This window comes from Artemia franciscana, chromosome 5 (assembly GCF_032884065.1).
Source record: "Artemia franciscana chromosome 5, ASM3288406v1, whole genome shotgun sequence".
Lineage (NCBI taxonomy): Eukaryota > Metazoa > Arthropoda > Branchiopoda > Anostraca > Artemiidae > Artemia > Artemia franciscana.
The window spans coordinates 3,564,753-3,591,107 of record NC_088867.1 but is presented as its reverse complement, the minus strand read 5'-3'; the positions used below and the strand labels follow the sequence as shown (position 1 = coordinate 3,591,107).

Sequence of the window (26,355 nt, the reverse complement as noted above, 5' to 3'; positions counted from 1 at the left end):
ATTACTCTATGTAAGCACTGGTCAAAGTTTGTAACTTGTAGCCCCTCCCACGGGGACTGTGGGGGAGTAAGTCGCCCCCAAAGACATAGTTATAAGATTTTTCAACTACGGTGAATAAAATGGCTATCTCAGAATTTTGAACCGGTGACTTTGGGAAAATAATTGTCGTGGGAGGGGGCCTAGGTGCCCTCCAATTTTTTGGGTCACTTATAATGGGCACTAGAACTTTTCATTTCCGCTAGAATGATCCCTCTCGCAAGATTCTTGGACCACTGGGTCGATACGATCACCCCTGGGGGAAAAAACAAACAAAAAAACAAACAAAAAAACAAATGAAACACGCATCCGTGTTCTGTATTCTGGCAAAAAATGCGAAATTCCGCAATTTTATAGATAGGAGCTTGAAACTTTAAGGTTCTCTGATACGCTAATCTGATGGTGTGATTTTCGTTAAGATTGTATGACCTTTAGGGGGTGTTTCCCCCTATTTTCGAAAATGAGGCAAATTTTCTCAGGCTCGTAAGTTTTGATGGGTAAAACTAATCTTGATGAAACTTATATATTTTATTATATACATAAAATATATTGCGAAAATAAAACTTATATATTTATTATATATATTGCTATCAAAACTCTATTTTGTAGAGTTTTGGTTACTATTGAGCCGGGTCGCTCCTTACTACAGTTCGTTACCACGAACTATTTGTTTCTGTATTTACTTGAAGGCTAAATGAGAGTTAGGATGTTTTGGCATTAAATTCACCCTTTGAGTTATCAGCCCCTTTTCAAAGTTTATACCACAACATTTCCTTAGAAACCTTATATCTTAATAATGGGCAACATGCATAGCTTAAGCCCCTTGCCACAGGGGCTGGAAGGGGGGGTTTGTTTTGGCCTTTGAACCGTTTTGAACAAAATGATAGCTTCATAATTTTGATCGAATGCATTTGGGATAAATGGGGAGAATTTAAAGGGTAGTTTTTGCAAAGGGGAATTTTTAAGTGGAGAATTTTTCGGGGATATTTTCAAGAGAGGAACATTCCTAGGGGAAGCTTTTTTCTATGTTCACGGACTGGAAACTATGCATTGTTCTTACCATCAGTCCTGATTGGTCCAAAGTATGATGACTAAAAATTGAATGGTACTTAAACAAAAGCGTGAAAGGCAATGGCTAGTAGCATGCTTGTAGTATGCTCGGTCTTTTTACTCAAAGAAAATTTGCTCAGATCACAGTAGATGTAATATACAGTAGCAAAATGTTTCTCCAACAGTGGCACCCATTTCATAACGCGAAATATGGCAAATTTCCCAGACCGTCAAAGCCTGTTTCAATTGCTACTTGGTTTTCCACCGGAAAAAATTGTCATTGTGCGTGTGCGAAGGCGGGGTCATGAAGCTTGTGTCGTTCTATATGTGTGTCAAAAATTTCCAATGGCGAGTATAGGACTTTTCGCTACTGTATATTACCTCTACTGTGGCCAAGATGATTTGGATATGTTTGGCTTGATTGCTGTCTTGTGTAAAATCACAGCCGAATTACTTTTCCAAGTTGGTGGAGATATATGTCTCGAAAGGGTGCCATTCTGATCCAAGCACAAAATATATAAGACAAATACTAACTATAAGAACATCTTTACTTTTTGGCAGGGCTTCTTTGAACTCTATACTATCCACGAATGATGTGACCTATCTATGAAGCAATAAATAGTTTCAAAAAGACTTCTGAAAAATGGAATGTTTATTACAGAAAATCACTTCGGGTTAAAAAGGATATGATATCTACAAATATCGCTACTTCAATAAAAGCCCTTTAGCCCTTAAAAATCACTATAAACATATTAGAGAATTTATATATAATTGTAAAAGATGTAGTTACACTAGTGACTGAAAAATTCTCACTTTTTAAATGTAAATTGACCAATAAAAAATCTAAGAAAAAAGCAGAAAGTGAAAGGAAATAAGCTAAAATCTATGACTTATTGAACGTTAAATGAAGCTGCTTATTCTCATAGCCCATAGTGATTAGAAATGAAATTAAAATTGATCAATAAATCTCAAGCATCTATTCCTGTCAATTTGTAAGTATATTTATTTACTTAGACTTATTGACTCAGTCAAAGCACTATATAGATACCTACTCAAACAACAATTTTTTCAACTGACGCCATATCACTGTTTTAATTTTGGATACCTAGTTTCCTATCAAGTTTTTCGACGCATATGTTGAGCATAACTCAGTAAGTGGTTTACGTAGATACACCTGGGGGGAGTATATATTTAGAATTCATCACCCCCTCCCTCCAAGGAAGACAAAAATATAAAGAACAGTGACTTTTATTTTTACTTTTGGCAAAATGTGCAACTCAAAACCCAGATTTCCTTTTGAAATTTTGTGCACACTAACACCCTCCCTCCCGAAATAAGTACCCTACCTTAGAAAAATTAAAGCCTGAATCTAAATATAGAGGAGAAAAAAAAATCATATATGGAGCAATACAGTGGCTGCGATAAAAATTTGTAGAATCGGATAGATGGACAACTTCAGCTGAATTCATCCAAGTTTTTTTTCCACTAGAGGTCCAGTATTATTACACCGATTGAAACTTTATCTTTATTGACAACCGCACTCTTCAACTATCATATCATCATACTGCTTTAAGACAACGTTGTCATTACTGTCGTAAAACAACACTGTGAGCGGCAACAGCTTAAACGGACTACAACATGGAGCTGGCATCTTATCTGTGTCAGAAAGCTGAGTTAGCACACTTTGGATTGTTGCATGGTTAGTCGGATGAAACTCCTCGGCAATTGGAAATTCACATGCCCCTGCACACCTAAAAAAAATTTCACGTGAAGAAAACTTTGTACTAAGGCTCATTTGAGTCTCTTATCTTCGATTGCCAACAGAGTTTTCTAAAGATATTCTTGGGATATTGTTGAAGGTTATCTAAATATTTCAGGCTGCCCACAACGTACAATCAAGGTACGACATTAAGTTTTGAAAAGAAAAAAGACGAAGAGCTGCTTAAGCAAAATCTTTCAAAAAAATTAAAACTAACGCTAGGAATGTTCTATCATCAGTGTTAATTTTTTCTGTTTGAAAACATAGCTGGCTCTGTAGTCAACACAGCCCAATTAGGAAAGATCAAACCGACATTCTCAAACAAGGAATCTCTCTGTCTCTCTCTCTCTCTCTCTCTCTCTCTCTCTCTCTCTCTCTCTCTCTCTCTCTCTCTCTCTCTCTCTCTCTCTCTCTCTCTCTCTCTCTCTCTCTCTCTCTCTCTCTCTCTCTCTCTCTCTCTCTCCTTCTCGCTCTTTCTTTCTGTCTCTCTCTCCATCTCCCTCTTTCCATTCATTGTTCTTTCTCTTTTCATCCCCTGTCTCTCTCTCCCCCTCCTTTCTCTCCTCCACTTTCTTTTTCTGACTTTTTCTCTTTCCTTTCAACTCTCTCTTTCTCTTTCTCTGTCTTTCTATATATATATATATATATATATATGTATATATATATATATATATATATATATATATATATATATATATATATATATATATATATATATATATATATATATATATATATATATATATATATATATTTATATGTATATATATATATCCCTCTTCCATGTTATTTCACTCTTTCTCTTTTGCTCTATCTCTGTCTCTGTCTCTATCTCTCTTTCTCTTCCTATTTAAATCTCTTTCTCTCACACTATAGCTCTCTCTAATTACATTCTATTTCAGGTACCAAAAAGGTAGTTGCCTGCTCAGACGGTATCGTCAAGATTAAAAGAAGACAGAAAAAAACTTGAAGATCAAAATGGATTACCTGTAAGCATTATATTCTTTCGGAAAGATTATCCAAGAATCCCATCCTATTTTTTCGAATGCAACTTTCATATCAATTTTCTTACATCCATTACTGGATGAATAAATACTTCTTTTTGGTCTTTTTTCAACATTTTTCATTTTCTTCTGATGTGCCGAATAAGTCACCAAATACGACTGACTTCGTATGTTCGGCTTATAACCTTTGATAACGAGCTTTCCGTTTATCATATTTATTAATTCTTTGACGTCAAGAACTCTCCATCCTCCAATAGATGCAATAGGTGTGCAGTTGACTTTTCTCCAGCCAGTTGGTGTCTCTGCTTTTATAAATATCTGTAACAGAATTAAATTAGTTCAATTAATTAATTAAATGCATATTATAAAATAGTTTTTCTTAAACTGTTCTTTGAAAAACACTGTAAGTAAAGAGTCACTGTTGCCAATAGTTGCCCATTTTCTAAATAACAGAAGTTTGGAAACACAACGTAAATAAAAAAATGTATTTGACGCTGATTCCAAATACATAATTCGAGTATATAGGTATTATGAAATGAAATAGATACCTAAGAATTTTATGTGATATCATGGGTGAACATGGGGGTGACTCGAAACAAACAGGGGACGGGGATTGGGTGGTTATCCTCTGATTAATTTTAGCCATTGAAAGAGCCCTGAAGTTTTCAGTTTCCGATTGAATAAACCCTGTTGCAAGTTTCTAGTCTTCCTTTTCTTTATAACCTTATATTTTACAGTAATTACTCGTAGGTTATCATATCATAACGGTACATTTATATACAACGGTTCATATACATTTATCAACGTACAACGGTTCATATACATTTATGTACAACGGTTCATATACATTTATCATAACGGTAAGCATCAAAATCTATTAGTAGAAGCAAATACTTATGATGTAAGGAAAAGGGTAAAACACCCATACAGATAGCTTGCTTTAGATGTAAATATTACCGCCACGTTCTCGACACCAAAGGATACCCTAAAACCTAATTGTGAACATTTTCGAATTTGTATTTTTTTTGTCACTTGTACGGGCTATAAAACCAAGTGGCAGAAAGATTTTGTAGAGGTTTTATTACAAGATCCAAGATGAGGGGCCCAGCTTCCCCACACAATAGAATAATTTCCGTTTTTTTAGCTTTAATGTACCTATTTCTATCTGAATAAGTTAAGAATTTTTTTCTAAAATTGAATAATAGACGAGAATTAAAAACTGAATATCTTTTGTGTCTCATTACTGATTTTTAACTGCTAAAATTTTTATCAACCAAAAAACAGACCAAGAAATAGACGCAGACAAAAGAAAAAAGGTTAAAAAAAGGAATAGAATGAGTAAAAGACATAAAACAAATCAGAAATAGAAATAAAACAAATGTCTTATTTTGAAATACAACTTTAATTATATAATGAAAATAAGCGAATACTCACAAGGATAACGCACAAATATATTTCTTTTTTCCTTCTTTTTCTTACTATTTTTGTGCTCAAAAGTGCCACCCTCAGCCTCAGTCAGCCAACTAGCCTACCTTTTTTGAGGTTTATCATTCGTAAAGAAGTTACCCTTTTTCAATAGCTATATGACTCTTTATGTTGAGGGGGTGGGGGTGTATAATGAAACAATCAAATTTAACCCTTGGTTGCAAGACTGTGCCTAACTCAATCCTGATGAATAAACATCAGAGATCGATTTTGAAGGGTCCTGTCCTAAATGCCACAGGTATTCTGAAATCAGAGTCTTTCATCATCGGGGCATATGATTTCTCGTTCTGTCTTTAAGATAATGGGCTAGTGCTTTGGAGGCAAAGTATCATTAAAATACTGAGTCGACGTTAATGATTTGACTCTGATGCTGGACTATTCTGTGAGCTTTCGGTCAGAATCTTAGCATTAAAACATTTTTATAACATTTAACTTTCAACAATCGTTGAATGATTTCAAACACAACTTAAGATTCAAATGCTTCACTAGATTATAAGAAATAAATTCCTTACATTAATAAAAAAATAATATGTTCATGTATATGGTAGAAATACAGATTTGAAACCCTTGAAAGACGATGACTGCAACTTCTGGCTTAAGAAAAAGTGACATGTCCAAATTATATACTAATATTTGTTTGTAATTTTATTTATGTTTTTGTGTTTATATTTAGGACCATAGGAGGCATTAGGAGGCATAATTTTGAATCATTCAATCAGTTTCAATCAGTTTCAATCAGTTGACACAGGGGTGGCTGGAGACAAAAAGGGGCATAGGAGATGAGGCGGTACCCTTTAATAATTTTTAACCTTTAAAAAGAGCATTGTAACTTTTATTTCCGATTGAATTATCCCTCTCCCAAGTTCTAGACCACTCCGGCTTTGCAAAGGGCCATGGAAAATAACAATACAAAAAAAATGAATTAGTCTACAGTTATGAAATTTCACTTTACAACAGATTTTGATACAGGACTATTATAGTGAGGACAATTCAAATATTATTGTAGAAAAGCTGCTCATCTTTTACCGAACAATTGGACAAATAGTTGGAGTTCTGTATGTGCTCAGTAGCTCATAAAAAGGAAGTCCTGAACAGTGAAACAAATGTACTTTTCTTTTATATATTAAAAAGGAAGACTAAAACCATGTAGATAGAATAAACTCATTGTAGATGATGGTTGATAACCTAAACTATCTCCAATACTTTAATTTATGACTTTTAGCTTGATGTTGCATTTATCTAAAAAAAATCATTACAATGAGAAAAGTGTTTCAGAGTTCAGGAAATACTACTACTACTACTACTACTACTAATAGCTCACTGCAGCACCAAGCCGTCTGAGGGCAACACAGCTACGCACGCTCCTCCTCCAACCTAATCTATTCAAGGCTTCCCTCTTTAAACCCTCCCAGGAAGCTCCCATTTCCTTTAAATCTTTATTTATGACATTCTCCCAACCCAGACAAGGACGACCAGCTTTCCGTGCAGCCCCAGACAGTTAGCTTGACCCTTTTGCAGTGAAGGGGGGCTGTAACTGACCTATATGAAGTTATGAATGAAATATAAACTTCGTAATTGACTTAAAAAAAGCGGTTTCCCTGTTCTTCTGCCCAGACTTTGGATTCTGATCTAGTGTTAACATGGAGGCTGGTTGTACAATCGATTCATACCCTATGCAGTGTTGTCGGCCTAAGTCCAAATTTGGAAGTATGCAAATTAATTTTGAAAATTGAGTCTTATAAGGGGGTCAAACATCTTTTTTGAATGATAATACTAGGTAGGAAAATATAAATTTCGTGTTAGTGCCATTCAGCTGACTCAGTGCATTCACATTTCCTGGAATTTATGGTAATCTCAATATAGTACCTGGTCTTGGTTCCTATGGTTGCCTTCATTTTGAATGTAAAGTTCTGCACCAAGGAGGACCTCATCTTTCAGTGAACTCAAGTCAAAACTAACTTTTCCAGTAGAATAACCTAAAAAAGTGAAAAATAATAATAATTAAAAGTAATGTCAAATGTCATTAAGATCAGTTGTTTTGTCAGTGTACCAAATTGTTCATAATCCTAATAAAGTTTAAAAAAAGCTTTTATTTCATCTATAAGCGAGCAGCAATATTAAAATATCTAATCGTCTGGCAGTAGATGACGGACAAGATGCTATCCGGTCTAGGTATTAGGTAGTGGAGCGTGGGCAACCCCTGGACTGATCCTAATTGCGTTGGGTTTTCGAGTACAAATCTACCAATCAGATCTGTTAGCATAGAAAAATTGACCAACTTTCAAAAATGAAAAGGGCGCAGAAAAGATTACGCTTTCAAAGATTCACAATATCCCGAACTCTCAAAACCTAAGTTTTATTCCTCTGAATATTGAAGCATGAGTTCCTTAGAAATTTCCTTGAGTTTATACTGCGTATTTTATTTCAGGGATGATTCTATCGAGACAATGGCTGTTAAAAATGAAAAGAGGAATCATTTATCTGGGATAAATTTTTTTTAAAGATAATTTTTTTAAGTAAAAAAGACTTTGAACCGTGGCCAAGAGTTGGTTTTGACACTTTGTAAAAAAAACATTTCTGGGTTAGTATTTTCCTATTTTTTGTAAAAAATTTTTTAGCTTTGTGTCCCAATTCTTTATTAGTGACTGCTGAAAAACAACGGCCGTTGAATTGAAAAAAAACAACCTTTGTTTAAATCACTAAAAGCTTTTGAGAAGGATTAAGAATGGGGCAGTCCCCCTCATATACGGAATAAGTAGTGTTCACTTGAAGTGTCAATGTTGCTCCTTGTTTTCAATTGAAAAACTTGATGTTTTCGTTAAATATAATTAAGAGCAAAAAGTGCCAGTTATAGTTTATTTTTGGCGACCGACAGGTTTCAGCTAATATATTTCACAAAAAAAAATTCGATTTCATAATTTTATGAAGATAAAATTTAAATAGCATAATTTGATGATATACCATAGCAAATCTTATCTCAATTAAATTTCTTTTGGATATTACTTCTAGGAATTTGATGGTATGTATGTAATTTTAATCTTTCTTTTTATAGAACCGGTATATGCTTTGAATTTGACTAAGTACCAATAGCAGAGTAGTATCTGAGCCATATTATAGTCCCAAATGAAAATAAACGCGAAAACTGCAGAGGCACAACTACAGAGGGTATTTAGGGCTGAGTTTGGCGAGTTGATTCAAGTGTATCTTTCCGGGAACATTCTTTGATTGACCAGCCAAAGTGAGAATTTAAAGAACGAATTTTTGAAATGAGAGAAGATGGAATCATTAGATATTATTTTTTGTCATCTTTTTAAGGAATATGTAAAAAATAAAGACGAAGTAATAGCGAACAATACTTGGATAAATATTAATGACAATATAAGACTTGGATTTACCAAATTTTTTGATTTTATTTTTCCGCTTTTGGCATACAAGTTCTAATGTAACATCAAAAGAAACCTGGTTCAGTCGTAAGTCTTAATTTTTCAATCATTCAGCGTGACGGTACCAAGGCTTCGACCAGTTTTGTCGTTTTTTTTGGGGGGTGGAGGAGCAAGGGGCATTTACCCCTAATAATTTGAAGAAAAATTATTTTATGCCCTTGTCCTTTGACTCTCCAGATGTAGACCCCTCTTACCCCCCAATAAAACACTGTAGCAACTCCCCTGGCTTGGACATAAATATGCTTAATTACCTTTGCCTTGAATACTGCGGATTAAAGAGGCATTATAAGGGGTTGAGAGGGTGGTATCGTCACCACCATTTGCTGCTTGCTCGTAGAGCTCCACCATAAAATGCGGAGGATCTGGACGTCTTCTTCCATCAACCTGAAATACATTGTTAAACTTTTAAACAATTTCAATAGGAATATTCATTTCCGACTACAGGCGTGGTCTAGAATACGGAATACCGGAATACAGAATACGGTGGCACTACAATGCGGAAATCGGTGACACTATAAGGGCTTGAGATATTGGCAGCTTCAACATAAGCTGTAGCTTGCTCGTTTGCCTCTACTGCTTTATTTGGAGGAATAAAATGTCTGCTTCACTGATCCCTAGGTGTGTCTTTATAATTTAGAAAATTTCAATAAGGATACTCCTTTTTACGGTGGCAGTCTTATATGGAGTCTTGAAAAGAACGAGCCCTAGCCCATAGTAACCAAAGATTTAAAGACACGATCTGAAAACAAGACAATCAAGTGAGGAAGAATCGCAATTTCAAGCCGATTTAAGAATAATAACTATTATTTCAATTGATCTCAATGATGAAAGTTTATTGCGAAAATGCATTTTGTGTGATTTCCATATCATAGCCCGTATCACCACAAAAAGGATCAGACCAAAATGTAAACTACACCATCAGAATCACCATAGCAGGAAATCTGATTTTAGAAAATTACAGTCCCCCATCTTGAGCAAAGAAAAGCCACTTTTCCAAATGGTATGCATGATGTCTCATTTTTTTTCCTTGCAGCTAATGAGGCGAGCTATAATACACAAATCTTTTGAAAAGGGTATGATATAAGACACGTACCTTTTGAAAAGCTGCTTTTCTAAGGTATGATGTAATATTTTAGTTACTAGGTCTTTATTAGTTATGCTAAAAAAAGAAACCCAGAGGCTTAACAAAAAGATGATGAGGGCCTAGATACCTCCTTGAATCAGAAATGTATATTTTGTTAGTTTTTTTTTAGTCGCCACTAATGATGCAAGCTGTAACACAAATCTTTTGAAAAGATTATGCTATAGCCTAACACACGTATCTTTTGAAAAGCTGCTTTTCTTATGCATAATGTATTATTTTAGTTGCTAGGTTACCCTGTAACCTGTGATTTGTTCTTTACTAGTTCAGCGAAAAAAAAAAAAAAATCCAAAGATTTAACCAAATGATGAATTTTTTGTTAGCTTATACACGTTTTTCTTGAACTACTAATTTTCTACCTAAGCCAAGGCCAAAAATATTTCATCCTAGCCGACTTGATCAAATATAAATTTTTAGCCAAAACAATGAAAATGGAAATTAGCCGACTTAATGAAATGGAAGTTTAATAAAATGGAAAATTGACACTCAATTAGGTAATAAAAACAAACTAAAAGTACTTATCGATTGTTAGATTCATAATTATAAAAAGAAAAAAAATAAGATAAAGAAAATTAGGAAAACTGAGGAGCATATAGTAATTCATTTTCTATAAATTGACTGAATAAGCACTATGCTTCGGAATCACCTTTTGAAACGAGAGGTTGTAAAATTAAATTCTTCAGCACCAAAGCCTTTTATTTCTAATGCTAAATTCTAATTATTTTAGCATTCCTAATTGGTTTCTTATTGTGTTAGACTCTGATTTTTGGAACATTTTTCTTGGGAACCATAAGCAGATTTTGGGATGTTTTTGGGGACGTTTAGTCACTGTAGAAATATGCACTGGATTTTAAGTTATTGATATGTTATGCCCGATTTACTGTTTTTTCTCTCATTTTTTCTTTTAAGTAAGATCAACTACAAGCCAAACATGGCTTGAAATATAAACTAATTTTAGATTATTTGGATTTTATTTCATCTTTTTTTCTTTTTTTTAGGGAGATTAATTACAAACCAAACATGCAGCCTACATATGTACAAGTAAGTATACACGACTCTATTTTTCAGGGGGTATGAAAAGGTTTTTTTTTTATGGAAAGTTAACCAGAAACCCAGAAATTAAGTTTTGTGCCGATATGTTTTTTTTTTTTTTTTTTTTTTTTTTCTTTTTTTTTTTTTTTTTTTTTTTTTTTTTTTTTTATTGAGAATGCCTTAATACAGTGTTTTCCAAATTTCGGCGTGGAGGCAGTTTGGTAGGATACGCGATGCCCTGTTTTTTTTTTTTTTTTTAATATACACCCTCACCTAGCAAGAAACAGGCTATTGGATGCGGAACCGTAATTAACAACAAGCAAATCAAATTACTATGATTTATGATCTCAGCATAAACAATGATATCTTTCTAGTTGTTTCAAGTAAATATGAGACTTAATGTAGCTTTGTTTATATGTTTCCATGAATAATTTCGTATCTCTTTTCGCATTATTTTGTGTATGCCCAAACAAATTAATAATAAATAAATGTTATTTGTAATTGAAATATATCTATTTGTCAAGAGAGGTGCTCATCTTTGTGAAGATTGTAAAAGGGGATGTATATACGTCAAAAGTTTGAAAAACACTCCTGCCGACTACTCACATGGTGAATCTTAAGGAAATTTACTCTGTGTGTGAACATACACATGCACACACTTAAATACGACGTATTTGAATCGCCACCGTGTCTCGGTACTTCTCCTTTGGTTCTGGTTATGGTCAATAATGCTTAAAATTAAATTTATATATCCCAGAATTATTAAATTAGATCCCAATAGGTCTTACCCGGATTCAAATGTGCAGATTTAGGTCGACCATAATAAGGAGCGGATCTAGAGCAAAATCTTAGGGGGGGGAGGGCAATGTGACAAGGGCACCAATGATCGACCGAATTGACCAATTTTCTTTTTTAAAGAGTGAAAAACCGAAAAAATAAGGAATGAGGGCGCAATTTTTTTTTGCGGGGGGAGGGAGGGGGAGTGTTGCCCCCACCCCCTGGATCAGCCAGTGACCATAATTTGTTTATACACTCTTTTTAGACATCAAGTTGTAAAGTGTGCGCCTACAATCACCCATCGATATTTCATTGAGAGGTAAATCGAATTTCTAAGTGAGCAATAGCTTAAAGTCAACTTGAAGCAATACCTTTTCTTGGATCGATTCTTCTGTGTATTCATTAATGCTTCTAAGTTCACTGAATTCAATCAATAAAAACATGAACAAAGTAAGGATTGATTTTTGCATTCTTAACATTTGATTTTCCGAAGAGTGTAAGACAAATGATTAAAATTTACTAATACCTTTTCTATATATACCAGGTCAAAGGAGTGGCCAGTCGAGAACTGACCAATGGACTTGAAGACTTCCAGGAATAGTTCTCCTGTTGAGAAATTAAGACAGAAATACTTGTGCTTACTAATCCTTTAAATGAAGGAATTTCTCGTTGAATTATTTTTGACAGGACTGTCTCTAAGAAGTTTAAACTGTCGGCAAGAATGTTGATATGAAAAGAAAAATATGGGGCTATAATTAAAGATAGAATGCCAATTTATCAAACAAAATTGAGCCGTTCTAAAAATTGTTGCCACCATGTGACTACAGCTTGAATAGAAAAATATGTTTGATATAATTCCAAATTGTACTAATTATAGATTAACTATGCGACCTTTGTAATACCAAATAAGAGGTCATATAAATACAACGACGTCATACATTGTAAGAAAGGTGTTGTATTCAGACAATATTTTTAATTAGTATAAAATATGCTTAGAGGACGACCCGAGAAAAAATAGCAAGTTAATGGCCTTTTAAGCGTTCTTTTGGTGAGCATATGTGAAATTTTCATTAAAAGAATTAAATATTACGAGAAAGCATCAGTAAAGCAGTGGGAAACAAAGTAGAATATAAATCTCTCCAGGCACTGAATGGCTTGGTATGAGTTTTATATCGGTCTGACCATTCCCTAGGCGTGGAGGGGTAAAGCATGTCTATGTTGAGGTGCATTATAAAACACTTATAGTTAGAAATATAATGACCAAATAAAAATTACGCACAAGTTTCTGTTTACTTTACTATTCATTAATATTTATTTGTTTGAAATAATTTTCATTTATTCCAGTAAATAATTTCTAGACTAAACTGAATTTACACTTAAAATTCGCAGAAAATACGTACCCCGCGGAAAATATCCCCTAGAAAATTTAACCCTTCCCCAGAAAATAACCCTCACGGAAAATAATCCCCCCTGGAAAATAAGATTTCCAAATTAGAGAGCTTTCATTGATTTTTTTTAGGTTCGTTGAAAAATGCTACGGAACGGGAAAAAAAGAAGGAATTTACACACCAAAAGTAACTTAAAAGCTTGAAATAAAATTGTAAATCCGTTTTTGTTGAAAAGATTTCCATATGAACTTCTGCATTTTTTGGCAGTACCGGCCGAGAAATTAAAAAAAAAAAAACAGAAGAAGAAAAAAATGTAGGTGAACAATCGTCAAAATTAAGCTAAAAACATACTTTATTTTTCCAAAAAGTTTAAGAAGGCTTAGGTTTCCTTTGAAAGGATGATTGGCTTTGGGAATCTTATTGTCAAATCTTATTCTTATTTATTCTCTTATTCTAATTTATTTGTTCTTATTTATTCTAATCAAATTCTTATTGTTTAAGTTTTTACAGACGAAAGCGTTGTCAAATTCTACGAGTTTGTTTTTCTTTTCTTCCAAGTATAAAACTACTAAAAATCACTATTAATAAGAAAAATGAAACCCAAAACTAACAGAAATTACAATAGATAACTTAGGCAAACTCACAACAAGCAAAAATTAAAAGGAGGAGGGCTGACAACACCTATATCTTCTCAAGACCAAAAGATAATTTGTACTTTACTAAAAAAAAAATAATAATAACCGTGTATTGTCAGTTTAATATACATATTCCGATATTTATTCCTTATAGTCTTAATACTTCTTTATTTATTAAAGTCAAAAAAGTGAAAACATTTAAAATGTATTTTGTTTTTAGTAAGGTGCAAATTATGTGCTGGTTTTAAGGAGGCGTGAGGGTTGTCGGCCCTACTCATGTGAATCCTGCTCGTTTTGAGTTTGAATCGGTTATTTATTGTAATTTCTCTTCGTTTTGGGTTCATTTAATTTATTGATGGTAATTTGTTGGTAGTTTTACATTCAAAATTTTTTGAATTTTTTCTATTCGTTTCTGGCTTAAAGAGGCTTTTTACTATTCTTTGACAAACTTGTTTTGTGGAAAGATTTTAAAATCAATTTCTGTTCATTTTTTATTGACATAGTCTTTTTCATAATTTTTTTTTATATCTTTTCTTTTTCTATTAAATTACATAGATTTTACTTTGAAGATTATTTGACTTTATTTCTGCTCATTTTTGGTTAATGAGGCTCTTTACTTTTCTTCAAAAAACTCGTTCCGTATGTTTCCCATTAACAAACACTTTCTGTATATAATTAGATAAAAAAAAACAAGTTTTTCAACTGAAAGTAAGGAGAAACATCGAGCCTTAAAACGAACAGAAATTATTACGTATATAAAAGGAGTTGCCTCCTCCCTCAAGGCCTCGCTCTATAGGCTAGTTTTTTATTATAGAATTTTAAAATAAAGCTTATTATTCTAATGAAACGGCATATGTGTTTTAAAAATCGTTCTTAATGAATTAGGACAAAAAGTCAAAACTTCAGTGTAAAAAGCAAGGTCTTGTGGAAGGGCCAACTATTTTCATAACGTAATAATTTCTGTTTGTTATAAGTTTTGATGCTGCTCCTTACTTTCAGTTGAAAAATTATTTTTTTCTTGACTTAATTTCTGATTGTTTTTAAATAATAACAGGAAATCCGGCTCTCTCTCCATGAAGAATTCCTACACTTGCGTATTACAAGCCACTCACTCAAGTTTACGATCTATAAAACTCGAAAACAAACCGGTTTCTTTGTTACTTCAGAAACACATTTTGGCTATATATTTGCACATTAGGAGGGGGTAAAGTATAGCGAGTCTGAATACAAAGTGTGTTAGGTCAAGTTATTCTGCATATTGTGAAATAAGAACTGTTTTCTGACTTTAAACTTTCCAAATACTTTACCCCCCCCCCCTATGGGCAAACACATAGCCCAAATTATATATTTCCCATCTATTCTGTCACTTATCTTTGTCTTGTCTCACGCTAAGCTGAAAGAAACCAATGAAGAAACTGGTTTAATCTCGATTCTTACACAGCGTAAGCTTGAGTGAGTGTCATATAATACACAAGCAACAAAATTCCTTCCTCCTACAAAAAAAAAAACAACATAACTCAAATAAAATTCTCAAATTCGGAAAGCCTTATTTATCCCTGGGGGTATTATCTGGGAGAGGCTATTTTCTAGAGGGGGAGTATTTTACGCAGGAGTGTATTTTCCTTGGGGGGTAATTATTGGGGGGATGCTTTCTGTTTTCCGGGGATATTTTAGCGGGGAAAGGTAAATGCCGGCCACCCATCACACCAAATTACTGTTTCATGGGACAAAATGGTAGAAATGTGTACTTTTATGTGGCATGACCTCTTGCTACTTGTTAATTTTATGGCACTTTTAAAACAGCTTCTTATTGTTCTAGTTATCCAACCTTTGTTTTTCTTGAATCGTTCTTGAAGAACTTGCACAAAAAGTCAAACTTTAGCGTAAAGGGTGAGATATTGAGGAGGGGGCTACCCCTTCCTGTGTGTGATAATTTATGTTCTTTTTAAGTTTTAATGCTACTTCTTACTTTCAGTTGAATAAACTTGTTTTGTTATTTAATTTATGATTGTCTTTTAAAACATGCAGTAGAATCTAGCTCTCCCTCCAAGGAAAGATCGCTAAGACAATTCAATTCCGGTGATATTTTACCCTGGACAATCACCACTAACATCTCCACATGTAAAATTGAGTCGGTAAAGAGAAAGTGAGACAAATGAAAAGAATTTTGTATAGGAGTTCTCCCCCTCATGAAAAATTTCTTCTAAAAAGTTTATCCCCTGGAAAATTCCCTCCCCATAGAAACTTCTCCGCGTAGATAATCCACTAGCTGGAAATTTACCTTCCTCCAAAAATTTACCACCCCCAGCAGAAAATTACCCAACATGGATTACCATGTTGGTCGATACGATCACGAAAATTACCCAACAGGACCATTGGGTCGATACGATCACCCCTGAAAAAAAAACAAAAAAAAAACAAAAAAAAAACAAGTAAACACTCATCCGTGATCTGCCTTCTGGCAAAAAATACAAAATTGCACATTTTTGTAGATAGGAGCTTGAAACTTCTACAAAAGGGTTTTCTGATACGTTGAATCTGGTGGTGTGATTTTTGTTAAGATTCTATGACTTATAGAGGTTGTTTTCCCCTATTTTCTAGAACAAGGCAAATTTTCTCAGGCTCGTAACTTTTGATGGGTAAAACTAAACTTCATGAAACTTATATATTTAAAATCAGCATTAAAATGCAATTCTTTTGATTTAGCTATTGGTATAAAAATCCCATTTTTTTTAGAGTTTTGGTTACTTTTGAGCAGGGTCGCTCCTTGCTACAGCTGTTTGATTTACTAAAACAAATGAACCTTGAGAGCAATCAGGTGTGGATAAAAAACAAATAATAAATTTTTAACGGGGAAGCAACGAAACTTCAGCTTGCAAGTTGGTACTTTTCACCCCTCCAGCACTGTAATTAGTGCAACATTCAACTTCTGTGGGGGCATGTGCCCCTAAAACCATACTCTAGATATGCCCTTTAAGCTAATTGTCACTGATATTAGGACGAATATGCCACTGTGCAATACTATGGTCTTTGAAACAGGGGGTATGTTCAGATAGCTTTTTAATAGTTTCCAGCTGATTGTTAGTTTAGCATTTTCATACGATATGATGTTTGTCCTTTTTGCTCCAGAATTCTTGTCTTTAGCCACAAAATAGTACAAAATTTCCTTTTAATGCATTTAATCTATTTTGTTGCTTAAGAAGAGCACTAGCAATTTCGTTTTTGTTCAAGAATGCCCTCTCCCAACTTTATACGACAGATAGTTCAATGTGGTCACCCCTTACAAAAAGACGTGAACTAAACAAAACAAAAACTAACCACAACAGCTAAATAAACACGCATCCTTTACCATCCCTTTAGAGGTAAATATTATTTCATTGTATTTTTAGGTAATTACTTGAAACCTCAAATGATACGCTCGGTTTTCCGATATGCTTAATTTCATTGTGTTTTTCATGGAGGTTTCTTCCGTTCTTTGGGTGTTCTTCGTCATTTTTTAAGTTATGCAGTTTTACTATTCCAAGGTCTCTTTTTTGCTAAATTTTAAATTGGCAGGAGTAGCAGATCTCCCTCCACCTTTGATTTTGCAAATATCTGTTTTTGGTTAAATATCTGTTCTGATTGAAAAAAATAGAAGAAAATAAAAATGCCCCTCTCTACCTGTATTTTAAGAATACTGCCCCCCCCCCATAATTTTGTGAACTGACACCACTGGTTTTGCTCCGCGACCATTACTTTGACGAAAATGGGACTACACCGGAGAGGAAATATAAAGCATTGACAAAGGCAGTCCCCAAGAGACAGTTGACTCACTTTGATAATATTTACAAAAATGTGTCTTGACGACGACATGGCGGTATCATAAGAAGCAAAAACGAGACATCTGTCAGGTGGTAAGTATTGACCAAGGCATCTATTCATAAACCGTGCCTGTCTTTACCTTTATAAATATAATTAATAACTGCTGCTATTTTAGGTGAGTGATATCACCAACAGTCGACTGATTTTGTGTTCGTGAAAATTGATGCAAATGATAAAAGTTCCAATTAAGAAGAATGAAGTCATAAGATCCAGCTCCAGACCTTTTTTTGAATACTTTAGCCGTCTTATAGCCGAGGAGTTGTGAGTGTGAGACCAGGCAAAGGCGATAGACATTCTGTGAAAGACTGTTAGCGTCTTGAATTTTATATATTTATGATCATCATTATTTAAGTGCAATATATTATGGGTTTCAAACTTTTTGTAAAGAATGCCAGAAGAGATACAAAGAGATTACTTTCCTTCAGTTCCATGGTAAAAAGGAAATGGAGATTTAGTTTCAAGATTTTACGTTTAAAATACATTTTTGTTAAAACAACCGTGTTACTCCAAGTAGCCTACCCCACTTTTATAAACCTGATTGGTTCTTTCGTTAAAAATCTAACTTAAAATTGGTTAAAATTTCGTTAGGGGCTAACGACATCTTTCGTTTAAAATTGGTTCTTTCGTTTAGATTTCGTTTAAAATCTTTCTGTTTCCCTGTAATATGACTATTATCAACTTTGTTTCTTAAAAAAAAGTAAATATTATTTGACATCTTTTCGAATTTTAGTGTGTAATATGGCAACCAAATTGCAACGTGCTACTTTCGATAAGGAAATTTTGAGCAATTACCGCTTAAAATCATATGTGTTATGCCAAAAACAATATTGAATGTTGTGTTTTAAAGGTGGATAGGTAAAAACTGGTGAATTGGTATGGTTTGTAATTAATATGATCGATTGGCTAATAATATCAAGCTATAGTTAGATAGCTTAGTTCTTCAAAATTCAATTTTAAGCCTATCAGGATGAATTGTTGTAGCAAAGAAGGGGAAGGTGGAGGTAGCTTAAAGCTCAGAAATTTAAATCAACCGTAAAAAATGAGAATATTCATATATATATATATATATATATATATATATATATATATATATATATATATATATATATTATAATATTATATATATATATATATATATATATATATATATATATATATATATATATATATATATATTATAATATTATATATAATACTATAAAAAAATATAATTTTACCTTATTAATATAACTGATAATGTTGTCAAACTATTGTTGAGTAACTCGATAACCAAAAGTTAACTTTCAGCCAAGAAGGGTGAGATTTCATGAAATTGATGCATTCAGGGGATATCAATATAATTTTGAAAGTTTCATGAAATATAACCGTGAAGGTGATGTGGAGGGAGCTTAAAACTCAGAAATGTGTAAAAATTGTAAGAAAATGAGAAAACCTTTAATATAACTTTTCAAGAGGGAATTCTGCAGATCTTATTTCGGCCAAAAAAATGTAGTAAATCCCTATGATACAATGTATCCAAGATCATGACATTTAAAAGTAGTTTAGTGTAGTTGCCATCTCCTGTTTTTAGCTGCCACAGCACGCAACTGATTAATAATTGAAACTTAAACACATGTAAGCACACCTGCTCATTGTAAAATCAGCTCTCATTGATTAAGATATTCCTGTAATAAAGTAACACTCCCTGCTTGGACAAGACAGCCGCTCACCAGGGTATGAAGCTTCTTTAGTTTTATTACTAACAGGAAGTATCCAGCCATGAGAAGAAGTTCATTCAGAATGCAAAAATAATCCATACTTGATGCTGAAGATAAATGTACACATATTTACATCCCATCAAACAGGGTTACAGAACTATATTTTACTGTGAATCCAAATAGCCTATAAGGTCTGCAGGAAAGAAGAATTTTCATACTAGGTTCTCGATCACCCAATTTTAAACGTCCGTTTTTCATGACGTTGTTTTCCTGAAAATCAAATAAAGGGTTTCAGTGACCCGTATTCATTCAGTACTACAAAAGAAAAAAGAAAATTGTTATAGTGTAAATTTGTAGCAAAAAAATACTTTAAAGCAGGACGTACTCTAAAAGAATATTCCTATACCTCCCATGTTAAACATTTGGAGTTCGCCTGACGCTCCTGAATTAGTTATTTCGGCGGTTTTACATCAATAGAAATAAAAAAAAAATCTGGTGAATATTTTGATGTAACCAAATCTTAAAGCCGACAATTTTTTTTTTATAATCCCAAAATAATTATAAAACCTTTTTCCGGTTTGCATTCTAGATTGCTATGCTTGACATTGTTGTTGCGGGGTATCAAAATATAGAGCAAAAAATTTTCTATTCAACAATCAGAAACTTATTTCTATAATATATAATTTTAATATTATAATATGTTATAAATGTACTATAATATATATAATATATATATATATATATATATATATATATATATATATATATATATATATATATATATATATATATATATATATATATATAATATATTATATATAATATATGTATATATAATATATATATATATATATATATATATATATATATATATATATATATATATATATATATATATATTATAATATATTATAATATGTTATAATATAATTATAATATAAAAGGTTATCAGTGAAAACTGATAACCTTGAGTGTTTGACTGATTTGCTGCATATGAAAAAGAATTGACTAGGGAGTATAATGTATTGACATCTGCTAGGCCTTATCTCCATTGGTTTATTTTTGTGACATTTTTTTCAAGCCAATCACATAAGTCTTTAAGTGTATGTCAGAAAGGGAAGCCAGATAATTATGTCTTACCCCTCGTTGTTATGTCAAGTTTTAAGCGAATAAAATTTAGATTAATTTCAATAATTAAATCAATTATATCAACCATCAATCAATTAAGTTTTACCTTAAATTGAAAAAAAGAATACCCAAGTTTTTTTTTGGGAAATTGTATCATTACGTTCTTACATTACTGTATATCTTAAAGCAATTTTAGTTGTCTTTATGTCCATGCACTATTGTCTTTTCTATGTATCTTGCTTTTGTTCAAAACAAAACTGTTAATTTAAATCGCTGTTTCTACTGGTTAGAAACAAATTACTTAGTTTGGCCCTGTGAAATTCAGCTGATATTTTCAACTGAGCAAATTGCTTGGAAAAGCAGCCAAAATTGTTTAATCCGGTATTTAAATTACCTTGACAAGCGAAAACTGCTACTTTGTAGACGATAAGTTACTATTAAACGAACGAAAGATGAAGCATCTCAAGTGCCGTTTTTATGGCACTTGGTATCTACCAAGTGACATATAGCGATCGCAAGTTCTGTCGGTCTGTCCCGGTTTTGCTACTTTAGGCACTTGCAGGTAAGCTAGGACGATGAAATTTGGCAGGCGTATCAGGAACCAGACCAGATTAGTTGATTACCCGATTCGGCCATCTGGGGGGAGGAGTGGGAGGACGGTTGAATCGGATAAAATAGAAAAAAGAGATATTTTTAGCTTACAAACGGATGATCAGATCTTAATGAAATTTGATGTTTGGAAGGATATCGTGTCTCAGATCTTTTATTTTCAATCCCGACTGGATCTGGTGACATAGGGGGAGTTGGAGGGGGGAACCTAAAATCTTGGAAAATGCTTAGAGTGGAGGGATCGGGACGAAACTTGGTCGGAAAAATAAGCACAAATAGATACGTGATTGACATAACCGGAACGGATCCGCTCTCTTTGGGGTAGTTGGGGGGGGGGGGGAGGTAATTCTGAATAATTAGAAAAAATGAGGTATTTTTAACTTACGAATAGGTGTTCAGATCTCAATGAAAATTGATATTTAGAAGATTATCGTGTCTCAAAGCTCTTATTTTAAATCCCAACCGAATCTGGTGACATTGGGGGGATTTTGGGGGACCTAAAATCTTGGAACGCTTAGATTGGAGGGATCGAGATGAAACTTGGTGGGAAAAATAAGCAAAAGTCCTAGATACGTGATTGACATAACCGGAACGGATCTGCTCTATTTGGGGGAGTTGGTGGGGGAGGGGTTAATTGTAAAAAGTTAGAAAAATGACGTATTTTAAACTTACGAAGGAGTGATCGGATCTTCATGAAACTTCATATTTAGAAGGACCTAGTAACTCAGATGTCTTATTTTAAATCCCAACAGGATCCAACGTGATTGGGGGGGCTGTTGGGGGGCCGGAAATCTTAGAAAATACTTAAATCGAAGGGATCAGGATGAAACTGGGTGGGAAGAATAAAAACAAGTTCAAGATACGTGACTGACATAACCGGACTGGATTTGTCCGATTTGGACTCTTTGGTGGAGTTGGGGGGGGGGGAAGAACTCAGAAAAATTAGAAAAAAAATGAGGTATTTGCACCTTACCAACGAGTGATCAGATCTTAGTGAAATTTGATATTTAGAAGGATCTTGTGCCTTAGAGCTCTTATTTTAAGTTGAAGTTGGAGGGGGAAACCAGAATTCTTGGAAAACGTAAAAATTGGGGTTTCTTTATCTTACGAATAGGTGATAGGATCTTAATGAAACTTGATATATAGAAGGATCTTATGTCTCAGATGCTCCATTTCCGACTCGAATTGGATCTGGGAGATATAGGGGTTTGGAAGGGGAAAAACAGAAATCTTGGAAAACGCTTAGAGTAGAAAGATCGGGACGAAACTCGATGGGAAGAATAAGCACAAGTTCCAGATACGTGATTGACATAATTGGAAAGGATCCGTTCTCTTTGGTGGAGCTGGGGGGTTTTTAATTTTGAAAAATTGGAACATTGAGGTATTTTTAACGTAAGAACGGTACGTAGGTAGGTAGGTAGGCATGCGTTTATTTCATCAAAGAAAAATTACTAAAATTGCACTTACAATCAATAATATGCTGCTCAATTTAGGGACCTAAAATGTCCCTGTTCAGCAGCAAAACTACAAAAAATAAATGATAACTATTCATTCAAAATCAAAGAAATACGCAAAGAAAGAAAAAAAAAACAAAACAGACGAAACACTATGCAACCTCTAAACAGCCATCTCTCATCATAAAAAAAGAAAGAAAAAAAGGATAAATTTTTAACCAATATAATTTACAATTTATTTAAAAAACCGGCGTCCGGATCTTAATGAAATTCGATATTTAGTAGGAACTCATGTCTTAGAGCTCTTATTTCAAATCCAGATCAGATCTATTGACATTGGGGGAGTTGGAGGGGAAAATTGGAAATCTTGGAAAACGCTTAGAGTGGAGGAATCGGGATGAACTTTGGTGGGTAGGATAAGCATATGTCGTAGATACGTGATTGAAGTGACCGTACTGGTTTCGCTCTCTTTGGGAGAGTCATGGGGTGGGGTTCAGTGCTTTGGCGAGTTTGGTGCTTCTGGATGTGCTAGGACGATGAAAATTGGTAGGCGTGTCAGGGAGCTGCTCAAATGGACTTTACAAAGTCGTTTTCCCTGATTTGAACGTCTGGGGGGCTGAAGGGAGAGGAAAAATTAGAAAAAATGACATATACATAAGTTACGAGTGGGTGATCGGATTTTAATGAAATTTGATATTTAGAAGGACATCGTGACTCAAAGCTCTTATTTAGAATCCCGACCGGCATTAAGCCTCTGACTTTCCTTATCAATCTATTGATTCTTAGAATGTTGTTAGAGCTCATACCATATGAGCTCTTGGCTCTTCTGGCCTCATCACAAGTGCCATATGAGCTCTTACTCTTGTTAGTTGTTAAAGCTAAACTAGGTACAAAAAATATTTAAGTTCCAAAACCTATTCTAATTTTAGCTAGAAATAAAATGTTAATTGCCTTTCTGTTCAAACAGTATTGTCTGCCCCACATATCTTTCTGTTATTAAGAAAAAAATGCAACAATTATATCATTTTCTATTGATGTTGCTTTTTATCAAAAGAAATTACTCCATTGCCTGAAAAAATTGAATTTTTCCAACTCAGTAAATTACTTGGAAAAGGAACACAAATTGTTTAATTTTACAATTGAATAACCCGGACAAACAGATGTTGCTACTGTGTAGACCAGCTTCTCTAATAATCCTTTTAGTTATCAAAGCTAAACTAAATAAGAAAATTTTTAGCTGTCCTGTACGAATTTTACCTTTTTGTTATTGCTAAAAGTGACAAAAGAACTAGATTTCAGAAGAAAAACAAACAGAGAGAATAAATTGATCTGATGTTATCCATGCAATTTGTCATGGTTTCAACTTAATTTTCTGAATTCAATGCAGAGTCTAGACCAATTAGTACCCAACTTTTCAGTTTGACAGCACACCTAAAATCCTTCCACATTTCATAGAGCACTTCTATTACTACTACTAGTAACAACTCAGAGCAGCACCAAGCCACCTAAAGGCCAACACAGCTACCTACACTCCTCCTAATCTATTCAAAGCCTCCCTCTTTACATCCTGCAAGGAAGTTCCTATTTCCCCAAAATCTTTTTTTACGACCCCTACCCGCCCCAATTGTGGCCGACGTTCTTTTCGTTTAGCCCTAGAGTGTTGGCCGAAAAGGACAATCTTTACTAATTTGTCCTCCTTCATCCGCAGAACTAAAACTTAAAACGAGCAAAAATTATTCCGTATATGAAAAGTGCTGTTCCCTCATCAAAACCTTGCTCTTAACACTGAAGTTTGACTTTTTGTCACTAATCTACTTTTTAAAACAGTAAAAACTTTAGGGTAAAGAGTGAGGCGTTGAGGAGGGGACAAACACTTTTCATATACGTAAATATTTCTGCTCGTTTTAAGTTTAATGTTGCTCCTTACTTTCAGTTTAAAAAACTTTTCTTTTTCTATTTAATTTATGATCGTTTTTCACTTAATGGAGGTTTGAATTTGGCTCACCGTACATGAAAAATAAAAACCAAGTTTGCAAATTAATTCTGGAAAATTTATTCCTTTTATGATCCTCTTTACCTTACTCTTTACGCTAAGGCTGTTAGCACTTTTAAAAAAGCTTGATATTCAAACTAAGACACCTTTCATATGTTGAGGAGGCGAACCTCCCCCACGTGGCAGTCTCCTTTGATGAAATTTTGTCCAACGTAAAGTAAACCTTTCTTCCATCAAAGTCCTTCCGGACAGTTCCGGAAAGAGCGAGGCGTCGAAGAGGGGTCAACTCCTTTCATATATGAAATAATTTCTGTTCGTTTTAAGTTTTAATGTTGCTCCTTACTTTCAGTTGAAAAAACTTGTTTTTTTTATTTAATCTCTAAATAGTACGGCAAATAATTGATGTATACATATTAGTATAAATAAAATAATATTATAAGTAATGATAATGCAATAGTATTATTATAATAGATAATAATGTAATGTGAATATTATTAGAATATGAATACAGAAACGATATTAATAAATTAACTTGTAAATAAATGATTATTAACAATTAATGAACAAACTGTTCGTGGTAACGAACTGTAATAAGGAACTCTAGAACTGTAGAATTTTGATACCAATGATTACATCAAAATAATCGAATTTTTACGCTGATTCTAAGTATATAAGTTTCATCAAGTTCAGTTTTACCCATCATAAGTTACGAGCCTGAGAAAATTTGCCTTATTCTAGAAAATAGAAGAAAACACCCGCTAAAAGTAATAGAATCTTAACGAAAATCACACCATCAGATTCAGCGTATCAGAGAACCCTAAAGTAGAAGTTTCAAACTCTTATCTAGAAAAATGTGGAATTTTGTGTTTTGTGCTACAAGACAGATCACGGATGCATGTTTATTTATTTGTTGTTTTTTTCCAGGGGTGATCGTATCAACCCAATGGTCCTAGAATGTCACAAGAGAGCTCATTTTAACGGAAATTGAAAGTTCTAGTGCCCTTTTAAGTGACCAAAAAATTAGAGGGCACCTAGGCCCCCTCCCACGCTCATTTCTTTTCAAAGTTACTGGATCAAAAATTTTGAGATAGCCATTTTGTTCAACATAGTCAAAAACTTAATAATTATGTCTTTGGGGACGACTAAACCCCCCCCCCCCCCTCCCGCAGAGTCCCTGGGGGAGGGGCTGCAAGTTACAAACTTTTACCATTGTTTACATATAGTAATGGTTATTGGGACGTGTACGGACGATTTCAGGGCGACTTTTTCACGTTAAAGGAGGGTCAGGGGAGGGGGCTATGTGCGAGGATCGTTCTATGGAGGAATGTATCGTGAGGAAAAAAAATTTCCATAAAGAGGCCACAGGAGTTTCTAGTATTATCAAAAAAAAAAACAATGAGAAAATAAATAAAAAACGTTTTTTTTTCTGGTGGAAGTAAGGAGCAGCACTAGAACCTAAAACGCACAAAAAATTATTACGTATATAAGGGGGTCCGTCTCCTCCACAATACTTCACTCTTTACGCTAAATCATTTTTAGTAATTTCAACTATTTATTTTACGGAGTTTGAGATTCAGGGGTCATTCTTATAGAATTGGGACCAAGTTGAAGCTTTAGCGCAAAGACCGAGGTTTGGACGAGGGGAAAAACCCCTCATATACGTAACAAAAATACACAAATATAGAATTTCGTTACATAAGTTAATTCGTGAGTTACGTATATTTATTACTAATAAAAACGTTAGTAAAAAAAAAAAAATCTAGTTGCATTTCTAACCAGCCAAAAATAGGAGTACAACTAGGCCTCCTCCCCCACCCTTTTTTTTTATCAAAATCGTCCAATCAAAGCTAAGAGAAAGCCATT

The 26,355-nt window shown here is 33.8% G+C and overlaps 1 protein-coding gene and 1 long non-coding RNA gene across 2 annotated transcripts in view; one reads left to right on the top strand and one right to left on the bottom strand.

Moving 5' to 3' along the window:
• The window catches only part of LOC136026888 (uncharacterized), a 40,301-nt gene extending 22,296 nt beyond the window's left edge, over positions 1 to 18,005 (top strand). Inside the window, exons 2-4 of the long non-coding RNA XR_010617435.1 lie at positions 3,748 to 3,834; positions 10,917 to 10,959; positions 17,727 to 18,005. This is a non-coding gene — a long non-coding RNA (uncharacterized LOC136026888). The remainder of the gene's footprint in view (positions 1 to 3,747; positions 3,835 to 10,916; positions 10,960 to 17,726) is intronic.
• On the bottom strand, positions 1,721 to 12,247 carry LOC136026887 (growth/differentiation factor 6-A-like). Its single transcript, XM_065703694.1, has 5 exons — positions 12,099 to 12,247; positions 9,029 to 9,161; positions 7,201 to 7,310; positions 3,833 to 4,167; positions 1,721 to 2,837 (listed from the first exon to the last, which is right to left on the bottom strand). Exons 1-5 carry the CDS (start codon positions 12,204 to 12,206, stop codon positions 2,612 to 2,614), a joined length of 912 nt encoding a protein of 303 aa, XP_065559766.1. The 5' UTR covers positions 12,207 to 12,247; the 3' UTR covers positions 1,721 to 2,611.
• Positions 18,006 to 26,355: the final 8,350 nt, after the last annotated feature.